At 37.2% G+C, this 18,755-nt stretch overlaps 1 protein-coding gene and 1 long non-coding RNA gene across 3 annotated transcripts in view; one reads left to right on the top strand and one right to left on the bottom strand.

The window, feature by feature from the left end:
- The window catches only part of LOC147581957 (uncharacterized), a 286,206-nt gene that overhangs the window by 228,220 nt on the left and 39,231 nt on the right, over nt 1–18,755 (top strand). Inside the window, exon 3 of the long non-coding RNA XR_015250427.1 lies at nt 3,726–3,829. This is a non-coding gene — a long non-coding RNA (uncharacterized LOC147581957). The remainder of the gene's footprint in view (nt 1–3,725; nt 3,830–18,755) is intronic.
- LOC112858714 (transmembrane protease serine 11F) overlaps nt 887–18,755 on the bottom strand; it is a 92,555-nt gene continuing 74,686 nt past the window's right edge. Inside the window, exons 7-11 of one of the 2 annotated variants that reach the window (XM_086704921.1) lie at nt 17,698–17,736; nt 12,724–12,925; nt 10,552–10,811; nt 8,175–8,317; nt 887–4,335 (exon numbers count right to left, since the gene is read on the bottom strand). In XM_086704921.1, coding sequence (XP_086561047.1) covers nt 4,177–4,335; nt 8,175–8,317; nt 10,552–10,811; nt 12,724–12,925; nt 17,698–17,736 — 803 coding nt within the window. In that variant the 3' untranslated portion in view covers nt 887–4,176. Of the gene's footprint in view, nt 4,336–4,582; nt 7,869–8,174; nt 8,318–10,551; nt 10,812–12,723; nt 12,926–17,697; nt 17,737–18,755 lie in introns of those variants that run through there. The other variant, XM_086704922.1, reaches the window with a different exon arrangement.

Raw genomic sequence — 18,755 nt, 5'->3', positions numbered from 1 at the left:
TGCAAAATATACAAAGCAACTAGTATTGATAAATGAAAATGGTAACACTGTATAAAAATTTATGACAATCTTAGTGCAAGTTTGGCATCAACCATGCTGGTATCGGTGTCCAGCAATAAACTTTGCACTTTTCAAACAGGTTTTAAATATTCTCTGATTTTTAGATGGTATTATTCAACAGGAAAGTTTCATAAACATCATGAGGTAGGTAGATTAATGTTGCATTTCACAGATTGAAGCAGTTGGAAGCAAAGTTTTTAATTTTTATGACATGATTTTTAATTTTATGACATGATTGCATTTCTTATTAGCCATGTTAAAACTTTAAGGCAAGGAAAATATTGAAATCTGTAGAAGAATGTTTATTGTAAGTATTTACAGAAACAGCTTAGGGCACCTGGGTGGCTCAGTCGGTGGTTTGTCTCTGTGCTGAGTGTGGAGCCTGCTTGGGATTCTCTCTCTCTCCTCTCTCTGCCCCTCCTCTGCTCATGCACTCCCTCTCTCTCTCTCAAAAGTAAATAAATAAACATTAAAAAAACCCTACTCAATCAAAAATTTTAATTTGCTGAATTTTAGTGGGCTTTCTGTGTTTTATCTATTCATAAAACAGATTTTCTAATGAGGCAGTGAAAAGAGCAAAGAGAAAGACATTGGTTGTTTTAGTAGAGTTCAAAATCTTTTGCTGCTCGTTATTTAAAAATATAATCTAGATTTTTAATTTATACCATATTAAGGTTTTAAATTTGCTGCCAATTTACCTAGCTCTGCAGCTTTGCCTCGTTAAAATTATCCTCCTTTCCTTAGGTATAGTTGGATATACTTTTGTTGATTGTCTTAACAGTAAAACTGTTTTGGTCCAATGAAATTTTGCTGAATACTATGTGAATTTAATTTTCCTCACTTTTTTTTTTTTTTTTTTTTTGCACAGAGAAACATTAGCTGGCAACAATCTAATTCCTGCGACTTCTAGAACTGTAATGTTCCTGGCTAGTGACAGCCACATAACAGATGAGAGTAGTGGGGCAAGACTAGACTGGCCACAAGGGTTCCAGTCATTTGTAACAAGGTTATTTTTCACTCTCATGAGTGCATGAAGGAATGCCTTGAATATATCCCCTCACCCTCAAACAAACATATTAACAAAGTGACAGATTTATTCAGTTGGAGAGGGTAGATTCCCACTGATGTACTTTTACTCTTACTGTTGAATTGTGAATTTCATTGAGAGATGGTTAAACATTGCAAAAATTTTGGTCCATTGTTGTTCTAGCATTAAAAACGAACCCTTTAGTTCTCATGGCACCCCAAATGCCATCAGGATTCCACAGGGATTATGTGCTGTATTGTTTACTGTCAGTTTAATGGATTTGACCTGTCTTTCAAAACAATATGTCAAGCAAATTTTAGTGGTTTTTGTTTGTTTGTTTTTTTAAGATGAGAGTATTACTATAACATTTACAACACAGGAGGCAAAACCCAGGTTTGTTTGTTATTTGTTTTTTTTTTTTTATTTAACCACAATATTTTTGCAAAATTCACAAGGCAATACTATTTATCAGTAAAAATGTGAACACTATTTTAAAAAATACAACCTTTTTTTACAATCTTAATGTATTTGCACCATCATCTGTACTGGTATCAGTTTACAATAACACACTTCACATTTGTTTAGCAGGCTTTAAACATTCTTTGACTTTTCAACTTATTACTCAACAGGAAAGCCTCACAACAATCCCATGAGGTAGATAGTTAATGTCCCATTTGGTAGATGGAAAACATGAGGTAAAATACATTGCATGACTCCTATAATACCACTCAACAGATCAGGTATCAAACTAAAAATAGGACATATGAATCCTGTTTTAAAAATCCACTTTTCCATTTCTCAGATTTACTTATGGCCTTTTGTATTTATTGCTCTCATTTGTGTTAAAATGTCACTGAATTGAATTTGAACTGAGCATTGAATCATTTAAATCAGTGTGCAGTTTCACAGGCACTTCTATGCAAAAAAGCTATCAGTCTTCTGAAATGTAAATATAGTTACACAAAAGCATATATTCATTGTTAGAGAACTTACACAGTAGAAATTTATTGATTTTGTAGACAGATTTGTTTTCCTCTTTCTACAAAAGACTATGTTTAGCTTTAATATAAAAAGGTCTATTATGAATCAAATACATCTTAAATATGCTAAATATTCTCTAGGAAGCTTTTGTTTCTCTGCATAGAAGGAAGTATAAACATTCAAGTTTTTACTCTGCTTCTTCTATTGATATTTAGTTATTAGCAGTCATCAACTCAGAAATTTGGTGACATTTTCCTTTTAAAGGAGAGTGTGAGATGACCCTTTTGTATCTCAATATTAAGATGTAAATGATAACTAGGAAAGTTTTTAAGTTATATTTATCTTGTTTACATATATTACAGATAAACATACATACGTGTAAATTAACAAAACTTTGTCATTAAAGAAATAGAAAGGCTAGATTTTTCTCTGATATATCAGAACAAGAAATCAAGCACTTTGGTCGTACATGTGAACCCTGAAGATGAATACTGCTGCATCTCTACAGTAGTCACAACCCCGGTGACTGATGACCACACTCCCTACAACTATGTCTATAACCAGACATAGTCCTAAACATATTGAGATATCAAAACATGATTTTGAAAATCCGGTAGATCCCTTAGGGTTTTTTTTTTTACAGTGTAATTTAAGCATTCTTAAATAAATTACATGATTTTAAAGAAGGGACTGCTTTTAAAAAGTATACTGTTTTATTGAGTCCAAAGCACATTAATAATAATTGAGAGTAGCTAGTTCATATTGAGACTACTGTGTGCAGACACTGTTCCAAGTGCTTTACTTTTACTAATGCATTTAATCCTCATAACAACCATGTGAGGTAGGTATTATTTTTATTCTAATTGTAGAGATAAAAGTGCTAATGCACAGAGATGTCAAGAAACCTGCATCAGGACACACAGTTCATACGTGGCAAAGCCAACATTTAGCCTGGGCAGTCTGGTTCCAAAGGCTGTGCTCTCTGCCATTAGACTCTGAGCTGTATTTAAGTCCCAAAGCCATTCACTCATTCGACAAAGTTAATTTATCTTAAAACTCATGGAGGCATTCCTTTCCTCCACATACAGGAAATATCCACATAGTGCTCAATATATGTGAGGCACTGTCCGAAGTGCTTACGCAAATCAATTCTCCCAACCTGATAGATATCTGACCTGGCAGAGAGCTGAAGACTTTACAATTCTATGCTTACAAAAGCACCGGTTACTGTATGCTGCTGTACATATTTCTAAATAAATAATTGGATAGCTCATTCCACCGAAAATCTAAGGTGTGTTTTTCTTGCTCTTAATCATTTGAAAGCAACTCAACTAGCCTATGTCCCATCAGTTCTTTTTATCCTCCTCGTACACATGGAAAAATGCTCCCAAGATTCTTCTTTTTCTTCTTTCTGGCCTGACTTCAATTGATATATGGATGGCAAGATGCTGTTAAAGAATAAATCAGAAACACTCCTTCACAATACAGCTTTTATCCTGAAGCTAGTCTTTGTGTATGTAAGTGTTAACAGCAAGTTCAGGTACACCCAAACATCTTCTAAATCGCAAGTCTTATTAATGATAATGCTTTGTATTATTATTTAGAAACACAGGTTAGAGTTCAAGTTATATTGTAATTCCATGCTTCTCCATTCTAGCCAGTGAACGTCCAGCCATCAGTCTTTGAATGTTGAAGCTCTGAATTCTCAGGGAAGACAGCTGTTTGATACAAGAGTCACAGGTGCTCCAGGATATACTCTGAGTAAGTTTTTGGCAGCCCTGGCAGCTCTTCATATCCTGTGAAAAATGATGTTCCTTGTCTTCCACTGGGGGAAACCATTATAAATAGTCCTCTTATTATAAGTACCACAGTTTCCCTTGTGAGGAGTTGGTGCTATTGCCATTTGCTCTGTCTTCCTCCCATAGGGTAGAGAAAGAGTTCGGTCACTTGTGTGCAAAGACCACTTCATGATATTACATAGGTCTGAGTCAGAGGATTTCTTGACATCCAGAAAAAGCACTGATCCAAACCGCATGAATATAAATAATATACAATATGCAGTAATTTCAGCTTCATATGCCATGCATATAATTCATAGACAATTCACACTAGATACCAGTCTTTGAGGCAATCCATCCTCGATACTGAGTCACTCGTGTATAGACCCCAGGTTTCTTGGGAAGAGCACATGATTGTCCCCAACTTACTATACCAACTAAGTACCAGATGTCATGATTATCATAAACCAGAGGACCACCAGAATCGCCCTTGAGAAAAAACAAAAATATATTTAGAATTATAAACTCTTACTCCCTTCCACAGACAAAAAGGAAACTGGCATGCAGAACATGCAGCCAGACTAGAGATAGATTATATAATGTTTCTCTGAATTGAGTTAAAATTTTATTCTGAACTTTAAAGTGCAATGGTTACATTATTTCTGGTTCAGCATCCTTGTTTTTTTTTTTTTAAGTCCTAGTTTTTTTTTTTTAAGTTTATTTATTTTGAGAGAAAGAGAGAGAGAGAGAAAGAGAAAGAGAGAGGGCGCTAGCACAAGTTGGGGAGGGGCAGAGAGAGAGGGAGAGAGACAATCCCAAGCAGGCTCCACACCGTCAGCATGGAGTCTGATGCAGGGCTCAAATTCAGGAACCATGAGATCATGACCTGAGCTGAAATCAAGAGTTGTACGCTTAACCAACTAAGCCACCCAGGTGCCCCCTTGCTAGTTTCATTAGACGCTTTTTCATGGGTTAGTAAGTATATATACAAAATATTAAATATGAAGTTAGTATATATGGGAATAGGTGGAAAGTTTTGATGATCTCCAAATATTCTTAGCTAGACTCAATGTTATAGACTGATTCTTGGTCTCCTTGGCTTTCATGCACCTAATTATAATTATGCTTGCTTGCTGAATTTTATATAAACACTCCTAAATCTGTTTTGGAATAAGGACAGTTAAGTACATAAACAGATATACATGTAGAGGTTAAAAGTGTGGTCTTGGTATTTGAACCGCTTATGTTTTAGGATTAGCTCTATCAATTACTGTCTATGTGACTTAGGGTAAAATATGTAAGCTCTCTGTGCCTGTTCTACCTCATTCATTTATTCTTTTGTGAAGTACTTAATAAGTTCCAGCTATGTGTCCCAGGCTCAGGCCTGGAACCTGCTTCAGATTCTGTGTCTCTCTTGCTCTCTGCCCCTCCCCACTCATGTTCTGTCTCTGTCTCTCAAATTAAATTAAACAAGCCCACAAATAAATGCAAGGTGACTACTATGGTAAATGCTATGGAAACATACATAGGGGAATAGGACTGGTCAGGGAGGTCAGGAAAGTTTTCCTTGATGAGATGTAATTGAGCTGATATCTAAAGAATTTAACCTTTATGAAAAGGGAGGTGGCTATATAACATGTTCTAGGCAAAGGGAACAGTACTGCAAATGCTCTGTGACATGAAGAAACCTGGCATATGCAAAAGCCTGGGGCAGCGTGGATAAAAAGGAGTACTGAAGAGAAGATAACAAGGGGGCAAGTGACTGTGATGAGTCTGTAAAGGTCAAGAAAACTAGTCCTGGAGAAACCCTGAGGGTCTTGCTTAGAAGTTATATTTTCTATCTTAAAACTGAAGGTAAACCACTGGAGTGTTTTAAGAAGGAGGCTTACAAGATCAGATTAACATTTTGTAAATCATCCTGGCTTTCATTTGACTAATGGACTATAGGAGCATAAGTGTGAATATAAGGAAATGAGCTAGATGAATAATTCCTTTAGATCGGGGAGTGTGAGGAAAAAGTAGGGAAAAGGAGGTAAAATCCATGGGATTAGGTAATCTGTTGGGTATGGGGGAGGGAAAGAAAGCTAGAATGTCTTCTAGTTTTCTGCGTTAATAGAGTGAAAAGGGATGCCATTCACAGAGACAAAATAAAGGAAGAGGGTCAGGTGGGGAGGGAAAAAGAACAGAATCAGGTGCAACATTTTGAATTTGAGATATCTTTGAAATATCCAAGGGGAGTTGTCAAGTAGGAGTTGAATATATAAATCTGGAGATAAAAGGGGAGGTTGGGGCTAAACATATAAATTCATGAATCATCTGTCAAAGGATGGCATTTGAAGCTAAAGAGGAAAATCAGATCCTCTAGGGAGAAAGTATAGAGTAAAAAGAGGAGCAGACATAGAATAGATCAAAATTTAATGGCTGAGATTAAGAGAATGAACCTGAAAAGGAAACAGAGAAGAAGTAGACAGAGGTATAAGTTGAAAATCATTATAAGCCAAGGAAGACAAGAAAGAGGGAGTGGTAGGCATTATTAAATGGTGCTAAGAGGGGAAAAAAAAGGAATAGGACAAAAATACATTTACTGAAGGGCATTGGTGGGTTAGTGAAAACCTCAGAAAGAGCTATCTTGAAGTGAAAGGGCAGAAATCATACTGAAATGGTTTGAAGAGTTAGTGAGAGGTGAGAAAATTGAGACAATGGATATAGACATTTTCCCAAATATTTCACGGTAAAGAGATAAGATGCAGTGCTAGCTGGAGGCATTATAAGTCAAGAAAAAGTTAGAGGTTTTTCCCCCCTAACTTGAGCGATATGAGTAGAGAAGGAGCTAGGTATAAGAGAAATGTTAACTATGTTAACTATGGATTCAGATGAAGGCAGGTCTGCATTCATGGTGTTGGAAGATGAGGCAATTCTTCACTTACGATTTCTACTTTTCTTTGAAAACTGGGAAGCAAAATTATCAGTTGAAAATAAAGAGGTTGAAAAAAACCAGAAGTTAAGGAAAGTGGAAAATGTTGAGTAAGTTCAGAGAAAGGTAGATTTGGAAAAAAAATAGTAGGATTGTCACTTTTGTTATCTGAAACCTAAAGTGGAACCAATGTGTTGTGTTGTATTTTTTTCCAGGAGCATTTGACATCCTTGGTGCAGGCAGAGAGAGAGAGTAGATTGTGAAGTTCTTCTGGTTTTGGGACTTTGTCAGACAGAAACACTGAAAAGACAGATCAACAAGAGAACTTAGGATATTAGCAAAAGTGTTCAAAAAATGATTAATAGTGAAATCTAAATTGGACAAGTGGACAATGGAAGAAAGGATTAATGGAATGTGATAAAGCAGAGAAGCGATGGTCTATAGGTCTTTATGAAGTTGAAGAAAAGTGGTATTTTATTTGGCCAACAAATATCTGTGCCAGGCACTGATTTAGGTGTTGTTAATACAATAGTGAATTAAATAGACCCCCCCCCAAATCCGTGCCTTCTTGAAGTTTATATTCTAGTTTAGTGGGAGAGACAGACAATAAACCATCTAAATAAATTGTCTGTTGGATGGCAATAGAAGGTGAAGGTAAAGATAAAACAAAGAAGGGACATAATGTACATTGTGTAGACTGTGTAAGTTGGGGAGTGAGGATGAGTAGACAAGGGTATAGTATAAAGGGTATGGCCAAGGGAGCAGGAATAGCTTGACATGCAGGCAGGAAGTTAAATAGGAAGATTGGGGAATCAGTGTTCTTGGAGATGAAAGGCTCAAAATGTGGCCCTAGAAATGTGGCTCAGAAGTGGAGATCAATGGGAGTAGGAGGTCTAGGAACTAAGAATCCAGCATTTAAATGAGCCAGTGTTAATAATGCAGGCTTGGGATGGACAAGAAACCTGTTTCAGGTGTTAACGTCATTAATAGTGGGAGGGACACAGACACTTGGAGGCCAGGAGATGAAAGTAAGATACATGAGATATGATGCCAGAGCTGAATAAGGTGATCTTCAGAGGAGAGGTTTCTCTGTCTTTTGTTTCCAGTTCTGTTTAAGAAAATAACAATAGAACAGAAGAGTAATTGTTTGAACCAAACCTAGGGAGCAATAGACTTTAATCTCCCAATTTGTAAAAATCGTACCTCTTTGATTTCACTATTTTAAATGAAATAAGCACTTGGCTTGACATACAGTAAATACTTAATACAAGAACTTTTTAAATTATGATTATTAAATAAGCTGAATTCTTGGTGAAATAGATGACTTTTTTCTGCTAGGGGAAATGTATGCCAAATTTATAAATAGCTAATGGGAATTTTCTTTTCAAAGTTTTGAACTTGACTTTGGACTTACCTTACACGCATCTACTTTTCCTTCCATGAATCCAGCACATAGCATTCCTGAAGTTATCAGGCCATCATACACATCCTTCCTGTTACACACATCCGTGCTTATGGTTTCCACCCTGGCTTGCCGAAGTTTGTTTTGCGTGGGTCCTATTATATAAACACACACATACAAACACACACACACAAGCAAAAAATATGTTCTTTGAATATAACTGTATCTAAGACATGGAATAAGTATGTGTTGTATATTTCTAGGAACAAAAGCACAAAATCAAAAGACTATTTTATTAACATTAATTATAATTAATTATTGCCTTATTTATGTTCTGTATCATAAATGTCTAAATTCAAGGAACCATGCATATGCATACCCCAATATTATATCATATCTGTGAATCTTCAAGCCATTAGAAATCCTTACAACTGGGGCACCTGGGTGGCTCAGGAGGTTGAGCGTCCAGCTTCAGTTCAGGTCATGATCTCGCGGTCTGTGAGTTTGTGCCCCTCATCGGGCTCTGTGCTGACAGCTCAGAGCCAGGAGCCTGCTTTGGATTCTGTGTCCCTCCATCTCTCTCTGCCCCTCCCCCACTCATACTCTGTCTGTCTCTGTCTCAGAAATAAACATAAAAAAAAGGAGAAATCCTTACAACTACATGTAATAGTGTGTGTGTGTGTGTCTACACTTTTTTTTTCATGAGGAGAGGGTTCATCACACTGATCTTGACTAACCAGTAGCCTTTTATGTATAAGGAAATCAAGGCTCAGGGAAGTACATTGATTTTCTGAAAGATATTCAAGTAAAAACCAGTACATGAGCTGCACAGAGCTATGTTCCCTACTCTGTGCTGTGGCAAATTATTTAGACGTGCCTTGAAGCATGGGAAAAAGAACCAATGCCCACAATATGCCATAAATGTGATGCCAGTACAAAGCAAGACTGGATTTTAGAAGAAGGCAAATAGCATATGGTTCCAGATTGAAGCTGCTGGTGAATAGTCTTAGACTAGTGATAAGAGAAGAGAACACAAAAAGAGACTTATAACAACATCTCACAAAGTCATGCTAGAGATGCATGGGGCATTTGGGAAATTTCACATATAATAGAGTTCTGTCAAGAAAAAAAATCCAGATTTAAATATTAGCAGGGGTGCCTGGGTGGCTTAGTCAGTTGAGTGTCCGACTTCGGCTCAGGTCATGATTTCACAGTTCATGTGTTTGAACCCTGCATCAGGCTCTGTGCTGACAGCTCAGAGCCTGGAGCTTGCTTCAGATCCTGTGTCTCCCTCTTTCTCTGCCCCTTCCCCGCTCATGCTCTGTCTCTCTCTCTCTCAAAATAAATAAACATTATAAAAAATGTAAATATATATTAACATTTGTCTCTTAATTTTTTCAGGATATCTTTGACAGAACCTTAAACATTTATTTCCCATTTTATTTTATCTGGTTTTTTTTTTTTTTAAGTTTATTTTGAGAGAGAGAGTATGTGAGTAGGGAAAGAGAGAGGGAGAGAGAATCCTGAGCAGACTCCATGTTGTCAGCACAGAGCTCAACACAGGGCTCAAACCCAGTAACCAGGACATCATGACCTGAGCTAAAATCAGGGGTTGGACACTCAGCTGACTGAGCCACCCAGGCACCCCTTATTTCCCATTTTAAAATATTCAATTAATCTCTCTATTTAGAGTGAAATGAACTGGTACCTAGAAATATTAAATTCTGGTCTTCAATTTATAAAATTTTAGAACTGATGTCTTTGAACCAACCAGGAGGTGACAGGTGAAAAGAAATGTATGTTAAATTAAACAATCAAAATGAAAATTCTCAAAACATTCACAAAACACTTTTATGTTTATGGTCATCATAAATCCCCATTAAATGAGGAAGTACTTAAGGAAGGAAGGAAGGAAGGAAGGAAGGAAGGAAGGAAGGAAGGAAGGAAGAAAGAAAGAAAGAAAGAAAGAAAGAAAGAAAGAAAGAAAGAAAGAAAGAAAGAAAGAAAGAAAAGAGAAAGAAAAAGTTATCAGTAAGACTGTGATCTGAAGTATATGCTAACTAGGAGCTTCTGCATTGGGAAATATACAATTCAGAATCATTTACTCCCTTATAGTCCCATAGTATTTTGTCCCTTCTTGTAGTACCTAAAGTAGTCTGATATGCTGTTCTCAGTTAGCCTCACCCCTTTTTCATCATTGCTCCAATTAATTGTGAACTCAGGGAATGGGACTTGATTCCTTTTTAACCTACAAATTCCTGTTCTGCTCTGGGCTGTACACATTGGAACCATCATTATTTTTATGAAAAGTCTAAAGAGAGATTCTCTAGGACAGCTTGTTAGAGCTCAAGACAATTGTGTACTAAGTATATTAGGTTGAACCACTCACCATCATCTACAATGGATCCAAAACCTGTGACAAATACACTTGTTTTAGGTGGCAACTTTATAGATGAATCTGGGAGGCAAACTCTCTGGACTATATTTGAAAACTCAACTCGGTTGGTAAGCTGAGCCAAGGCAATGTCATTTTCATTTGTTTCCCTATGGTAATTTTCATGAAGGATAATTTTCCCCAGGCTTCGTTGTACTGCAGGTGGTGTAATAGTTGTACCAAAAGTAGCAATCCATTGACTTGGGTCTTTATTTCTGCAAAGAAAATCACAGGGTAAGATTTGTGATGCTTACCTGTGTCATCTAAAAAAGATTGAGACTGTATTTCTCGCAACTATTGGGATTATGCTCCTGAAAAATCTCTCTGGTGAGAGAATTTGCAGTTGTTGGCCTTAAGGCAGAGAGTTTAAAATATTAATGAGACAAATGTGAGTACAAAAGCTCTTAAAGATATTTTGGAATTTCCATGCTTTGTTTAGATTAATAATAGTAATGGGTATTTTATAATTAATTGTCAATCTTCTAATTCCTTGTTCATTAAAAACTCTTCAGATTCTCTTTCTTCTATAATTTCAATGAAATGTGTAGAAAATCATTTTGTTTTGGGTAATATGGATAGTAGGAGGCATTTTCCCTGTGTATCAGATACTTCATCCATTCTAACTTTATGACTCACTTGTTGGCTCTTGTTTCTGGGTCTTACCATGATCTTTGGGACAAAGTATAATCTGGCCTGCTTCACAAACCCTCATGTGTATACAGGTTTGTTTTTTTGCCCTCTGCCCATACACAACCCCGATATTCAAGGGCTAAGCAGATTTAACTCCATGTCAGGCTGTTAGAGGTTCTTTCCTACCCCCCAATCCCTTTGATCTGGCTTTCTCAGTCCCTCTTAGTATTTTTCAGGCTCTCCCTTCACACAGAAGTTTTTCTCTCTCACGAGCTTGTATTACAAGGAAATTCTGTCTAGTCCTATTATCTCTTTACCTCCCTATTTGCCCTCAAAGTCCAGTTCCCTCTTTTTCTAATTATTCCTGTGAGGAATGACTAGAAATACTGTATATATAAACTTGAAATTCTCTATGTAAAGGAAACTTATGTAGAAGGAAATCACACAGAGGAGAACTCATAAAGGGGATTTCCTCATTCATACAGGATTACAATGCTGGTGAATCATAAACTTCTTAGTGAAAAACCAGAAAGATCAGTAATTTTCAAAGTACTCTGCACTGCTTCAGGATGAGCAGGACTGGTGGGTGTGGGAGTGGGGAGGGGGAGGAAAGGGACATTGTGGGGAGCTGGAGATCGGGAAGGCTGTTTTACTTATTTATACTTTAAAGGAATGTTTTATTTGATGCAAAATCTTAGGGCTGAAGATTTCTATTGAAAACTAGAATTCTGGTAGATAAGAAGACATATGTGATTTCAGTCCTTAAGGAACTCATAAACCAATTGAGTAGATCAAATAGAGATACCCTATCCCGGGAGGCCTGAGTGGCTCAGTTGGTTAAGTGACTGATTCTTGATTTCAGCTCAGATCATCATCCCATGGTTTGTGAGTTCGAACCCCACGTTGGGCTCCATGCTGCCAGCACAGAACCTGCTTGGGATTCTCTCTCTCTTTCTCTCTCTGTCCCTTTCCCACCTGATATCTCTATCTCCTTCTCTCAAAATAAATTAATGAACATTAAAAAAATAAATTATAGGAATACCCTATCACTCCATGCATTATGTGCCAGAAAGGAGACCTCATTTAAAAGGCCCAGCTCAATCCATACTTTATGGATAAGGTCACTGAAACTCAGAAGTTAAATGGCTTGCCCAGGTATGTGATAGATCCAGCTGGTTAGTGTCAGAGAGAGATGGCCTGGGGCTCCTGACATGCTGTCAAGAACATTTTCATGATGTCAAGGACATCCACACTGGTTCACAAAGGTTGGGATAGTTTTTCATGAACGCCAAGGCACAAAGATTTGTCTTAAACACAATTTTTAAGATTACACTATTTCTGTAGAAAAAATACACTTATAAAATTTTAAAAGCTATTTGGATAATTGTAATATCGTCTTCAAAGTACACTGTATTTTTTCTTCACAACAATATAAGGCATTGTGCAATTACATGAAATTGCACTAGGGAAAGACTCCCAGCAGTCTCGAGAACTTACTTGCGGAAGCAGTGAGCTGCTGTGAGCAGCCACGTGTTACTGATGAGGGTGGCTCCGCACTGATGGCCGGAACCTATGAGCTGGAGGCTGGCCTGCCATGGCCACTCGCCTTCCATGGCTGTTTCCCTCCCTTGGACAATCCTCTCAGTAGAGGAGGATGCTGGTAAAGGCATGTTTGAAGATGTCATCCTTATTCCACAGCCTGTCACAGAAATGTATGTTAGCTTGTTTTTGTGAAAAGGGAGAGAAAAGAAGCATATCCTGATTTGCATAGGGTGCAGATGCTTTGGTAGTCCATTGTGCCTGCTCTTTTTTTTCTTTAATTTAAATCCAAGTTAGTTAGTTAACATATGGTATAATAATGATTTCAGAAACAGAATTTAGTGATTCATTACTTACATATAACACCCAGTGCTCATCCCAACAAGTGCCCTACTTAATGCCCTTTGCCCATTTAGCCCATCCCTCCACCCAACACCCCTTCAGTAACCCTCAGTTCGTTCTCTGTATTTAACAGTCTCTTATGGTTTGTGTCCCTCTCTGTTTTTATATTAGTTTTACTTCCCTTCCCTTATGTTCATCTGTTTTGTGTCTTAAATTCCACATATGAGTGAAATCATGAGATTTGTCTTTCTCTGACTTATTTCACTTAGCGTAATACACTCTAGTTCCATCCACGTTGTTGCAAATGGCAAGATTTCATTCTTTTTGATCACCAAGTAATATTCCATATTCCATATTCCATATTCCATATACTACATCTTCTTTATCCATTCATCAGTTGATGGACATTTGGGCTCTTTCCATACTTTGGTTGGCTATTGTCAATAGTGCCGCTATAAACATTGGGTGCATGTGCCTGCTGTTCTTTAACCCTTTCCCAGTACTCAGTGTCTGAGGTTAATCTATAGGGATCTTCCTGATCCTGTTGAGGTTCAGAAGAAATATTTACTAACATGTCGAGGCATCCAGTCTAGGAATTAACTTCTGTCTCTCTATATTAAGCATATATGGATGGATACATAGAGAGGTAGATAAAAATTTTATTGAGCATCAAAAAAAAGAAAAAAAGAGAGAGAGGTTAGAGTGGGAGAGAGCCAAAGCATAAGAGACTCTTAAAAACTGAGAACAAACTGAGGGCTGATGGGTATTGAAGAGGGCATCTTTTGGGTTGAGCACTGGGTGTTGTATGGAAACCAATTTGACAATAAATTTCATATATTTAAAAAAATAAAAAATAAAAAGGATTTTACACCATGAAAAAAAATATAGAGAGAGAGATCCTCTGCTAAGTGTTTTAGATTTATTTATAGCAAGCCACTTTTCAGATGAGGAAACTGAGCCTTGGAACCAGATCATAAAGTGCTAGAGGTCATCCAGCTGGTAAGTGAACGAGTTGGACATAAAATTAGGAGGATCTACATCAAAGCTTGTGTTCTTGCTCCTGAGAGAGAGCCTCTCTTGATTCTCCCTTGACATGGTCATGATTCTCCCTTGACATGAATTTATACACAGTCTTTGCAAGTCCTGAATTTAAACAGTCTTAAACAATAATGACCTTTTTTGGTTTTCTAAAATTTGAAAGACTAGTTTTAAAAAAAAATACAGGAATGCCTAGGTGGCTCAGTCGGTTGAGCATCCAAGTTTGGCTCAGGTCATGATCTCATGGTTTGTGAGTTTGAGCCCCATGCTGGGCTCTGTGCTGATAGCTCAGAGCCTGGAACCTGCTTCTGACTCTGTGTCTCCCTCTCTCTCTGCCCCTTCCTCACTTGTGCCATCTCACTCTCTCTCTCTCTCTCAAAAATAAATAAACATTAAAAAAATTTTTTTAAATCAGATTCCCTGACAAGAAACCCTCAATTTGTTAGAGTTCAAATCAACCTTAAATAAGACTAGAAAGCATATTGATATATTTTATTAATGTGTCTTTCTTTTTTAATTTTAATAAGCTTTCACCCAAGTTGGGGCACAAACTCATGGCTCCAAGAGTCACATGCTTTACCAACTTAGGCAGCCAGGTACCACTATTAATGAATGTACTTTTCAATTATTTATATTTTTATTAAAAATACTAGTTTTTTTTCAAAAAGGAATATTTTTTCAGAAACAGGTTAAAAATAGACGCCTGTAATCATGTTTATAGATTCATTATAATTCCCTCTGAGTTAAATAGCTCCAGTTTAAGGTGACCATGAAATTAAACAGATGGGATCTCTAGGCTAATATATTGGTAGTACCTAATAGATACTTCCTCTCCCAAATTCCTCTTAAAATATGCATGAAAGTAATGCTAACATAAATACTATGTAGTAGTTGTGAGCCAGGCCCTTTATGTACTGTTACATATATTTTCTCTAATTTTCTCAATTCCTATGCTAGGTGTCATCCTCATATTGCAGATGAAAAATCTGAGTCTGGTATTTTTTCAAAGGCAACAGAGCAAAATCACCACAACATAAGGAAAAATAAGAAAAAAATATATATAAATTCTGGTTGAAACTCCAATAGCCAGTGGGGTTTGAGAGCAACTTCTTGGACTATATAAGCTCTAGCTTGTGAACCAGAATGGTGTGGAGAATCCTGGTAAGATGACAAAGCCATTGTCTTACTGCTATGGGGATTCCCCAGTCCAGGAAATTAAGCTACACTGCACTTGTTCCCAGCCAAGCAGATACTATAGGTTAAGCCATCCCACTGTGACTCATAAACTCTTTTCTTCCTATGTATGTATGTATGCAGAAGCCACATTTCTGGCACACCGTCCTGTAGAGAGATATAGGAAAGATGAGAAATTCTATGAAAATGTAGTTAACCTCATGCAGTGGTCTGAATGTGAACCTGTCAAATTTATGTCAAAATCCTAACTCTTAGAGGTGATGGTATTACTAGGTAGGGCCTTTGGAAGGTGCTAAGTCAGGAGGGCAGAGCCCTCATGAATGGGATTAGTGCTCTGGAAGTCTCCAGAGAGATCTCTAGCCCCTCTGCTCATGGCATGATGATTCTTTAAATCCGTGAGTTGGAAGAGGGTCCCCACTGGACCACTCTGGTACCCTGGTCTCACACTTCTAGCCTCCAGAATTGTGAGCAACAAATTTCTGCTGTTTATTAACTACCTAGTCTATGATATTTAGTTACAGCACCAAGAACGGGCTGAGATGCCTCATAAACAGTATTTAAGCAGTGAAAGGAAGAGCACTGGCATCAGCGAATGCTACATTTGGTGGTGCAAAGGGGGGGACTGATGTAGTTTTCATAAACTCTGCTTGTAAGATCAAACCTTAAGCCTGCATCTTACTGTATAGTATGGTTAGGGACCCCCAAATCAGATGATATAAAAACTCAGAAGACAGACGTATTTCTGAAAGTTACCTTCCACAAAAAATTTTAGGAAACATGTTTGTTACCAGCCAAGTTGTGCAAGTAAACATGTTCTTAATGTAACAAAAGCAGCCAAACATAGGAGGGAAAATATGCTGCGAGAAGAGTACACATAACAAAAGAGCTGTCGGTAATCAAATAAAATTCTAGATATCACAGGCATATCATAGCAGATATGAAATCCACATGGAAGAGGAAAAGTAACACCAGACAACTGAGATAAGTGGTTTGGGGGAGTACAGAATTGATAAGATCTTTCGGAATGTGGAGGAAAGTGACCTGAACTGGAACTAGAACTAATGATGGATATGGGGAGCAGAAAATGGAATTCAAATAAATCATTGGTGTTCCTGAGGGAGAAGAAAAAGAAAAATTGGAATGGAAATCAATCATCAAATGTACAATGGAACATTTTTCCAGAATAAGAAAAAAAAAAAAAACAGTGTACAGATTGAAAACATTCATAATGTCCTAGTCAAAATTCAGTGCAAAATATAATTGTCTAGATTTCTTGACAAAAAATTTAGGATAAAGATTTCCTACATTCATCCAAGAACAAAAAAGTTAACCTATGTAAAAATAAAAAATGCAGCAGCCTTAGACTTTTCCTCTACAACAAAACACTAGAAGAAAACAGAATAATGTGTATAGAATTTATAGGGGAAAGTGTATGACCCAATAATCCTATAAGAAATTGAGATAAAGGAAATTGAGAGAAGGCAGAAAGTGTACACAGCAGATAGTTTAACAAAAATGAAAGAAAACAGAAATTTAACAGGAAAAACCCTAACTAGTTACCACTTTAAAACATTCTCTTGAATTTGAGAGAATATTAAAATACAAATATTTAAAGAGAATATGAAAATACAATGTTAGGTGGCGTCTGGGCGGCTCAGTTGGTTACGTGTCCAACTAGGTCTCAGCTCAGGTCCTGATCTCACAGTTTGTGGGTTAGATGCCCACGTGGGGCTCTGCACTGATGGCGTGGAGTCCGCTTGGGATTCTCTTTCCTCTTTCTCTCTCCGCCCCTCCCCTGCTTGCATGCACACTTTCTCTCAAAATAAATAAATACACCTTAAAATGTTCAAGATACAATGTTAGAAATATAGTCACAAAAAGCATAATATCAAGAAGCTATGAATTTTCTTTTACTACATTCTGCAAGTCATAAAACTTAAAACTGTATTTGGTGTAAATTTATAAACTTAAATGTTTTAAATATTAAAAATAACCAGCAATAAGGGTGCTTGGGCTGCTCAGTCAGTTAAATGTCCAACTTCAGCTCAGGTCATGATCTTGCAGTCCATGAGTTTGAGCCCCACGTCAGGCTCTGTGCTGACAGCTCAGTGTCTAGAGCCTGCTTTGGATTCTGTGTCTCCCTCTCTCTCTCTGTCCCTCCCACACTCACGCTCTGTCTGTCTCTTTGTCTCTCAAAAATAAATAGGCATTAAAAAATAATAACCATTAATAAAACACTAGGTGGTTTACAAAAACGTAAGATGAGCAAAAAAGACTTGATGAATTCTTCTAACTTTTCTGTGACTTTGATTCATTATCTTCGTTATGAAATAGACAGTGGTGGGTTTTGGAACTTACGGCTGTTGAGAAGATTCCTCATCTTTTTGCTGTCGATAGCTGCAATAAACAAACATTGAATTAGTTGGTCAAAGAATATGTTCCTGTTTATATGTGATTTTGTTCAAATTATCACTAGAAGAAATGCTTATTATCCATCTTTCAAGAGGGCATTAGATTTTTCAGTCAAGGAATATATACATAGCTCAGATCTGATTTGGTCCAAAATATATAATTTTACTTAGAAATGAAAAGAGAGCATTTTTGTTATTTTCTGATTTTTGCTATGAAATCTGCAAAGGACATTGGGAAAGAATGGTAAGGATAAATATCCCTAATTGCCTTCTTTGAGAGCCCTAGCATAACTGGAAGAGGCAACCTCTGATTCCCATGCAGCTGGTGCTCTCTGTATTAGGTGCACCAGACCATGCATGTCAGTCACATGCCTGGTGGCCAGTGTAAAGGGGCAGCTCCAGGGAGCCAGGGCATCACAGACTCTTCACAGCCCCATTTCCGGCCCTGGTCTATAAACAATAGGAATTCAGTCAATACGAGTTGATGGTCTTCTCTCACTGGGGATTCTTCCTCCTGGTGAATATTGTAGAAGGTTGCTGCTCAGGCAGCAGGAACTAGAGGCATGAAGAAGCTCTGATATACAGCCTGTCCAGGGACACTCTCCCCATACCACTTTATGCCTCCCTTCTGTGACATCTTTTTCCCTTCAAACTTTTCTTCACGTTCTTTTAAGTTCAATTTCATTGCATTTTTTTTTTTTTGGTTTGATGTTTGTTTGTTTTATTTCTCAGAGAAAATTGAGAGGTATATAACGATTTCCTCAGGAGCACTGACTTCTCCACAAGAAGGGATATGAACCCCAAACTGTACTAGAGGTTTCCTGGGCGTTTCACTTCTCTTTATGTAACAGGAGATATATTTGTGGCAGAAGAAAATGTTTGTAGTAGAATTTTGGTTATGGAGTATGGTTATAGAATATAATTATTTGATATTAAAACAATAACCCGTAGGGTAAAAAGTCAGTGTGCATAACCAAGAAGTCTGAAAAATTATTTTTAAAAATA

The sequence above is a fragment of the Puma concolor genome, chromosome B1, assembly GCF_028749965.1.
Source record: "Puma concolor isolate L17-30 chromosome B1, mPumCon1.1.hap2, whole genome shotgun sequence".
NCBI classification, from domain to species: Eukaryota; Metazoa; Chordata; class Mammalia; order Carnivora; family Felidae; genus Puma; species Puma concolor.
The sequence above is the reverse complement of the archived record's forward strand: the minus strand, read 5'-3'. Positions and strand labels throughout refer to the sequence as shown.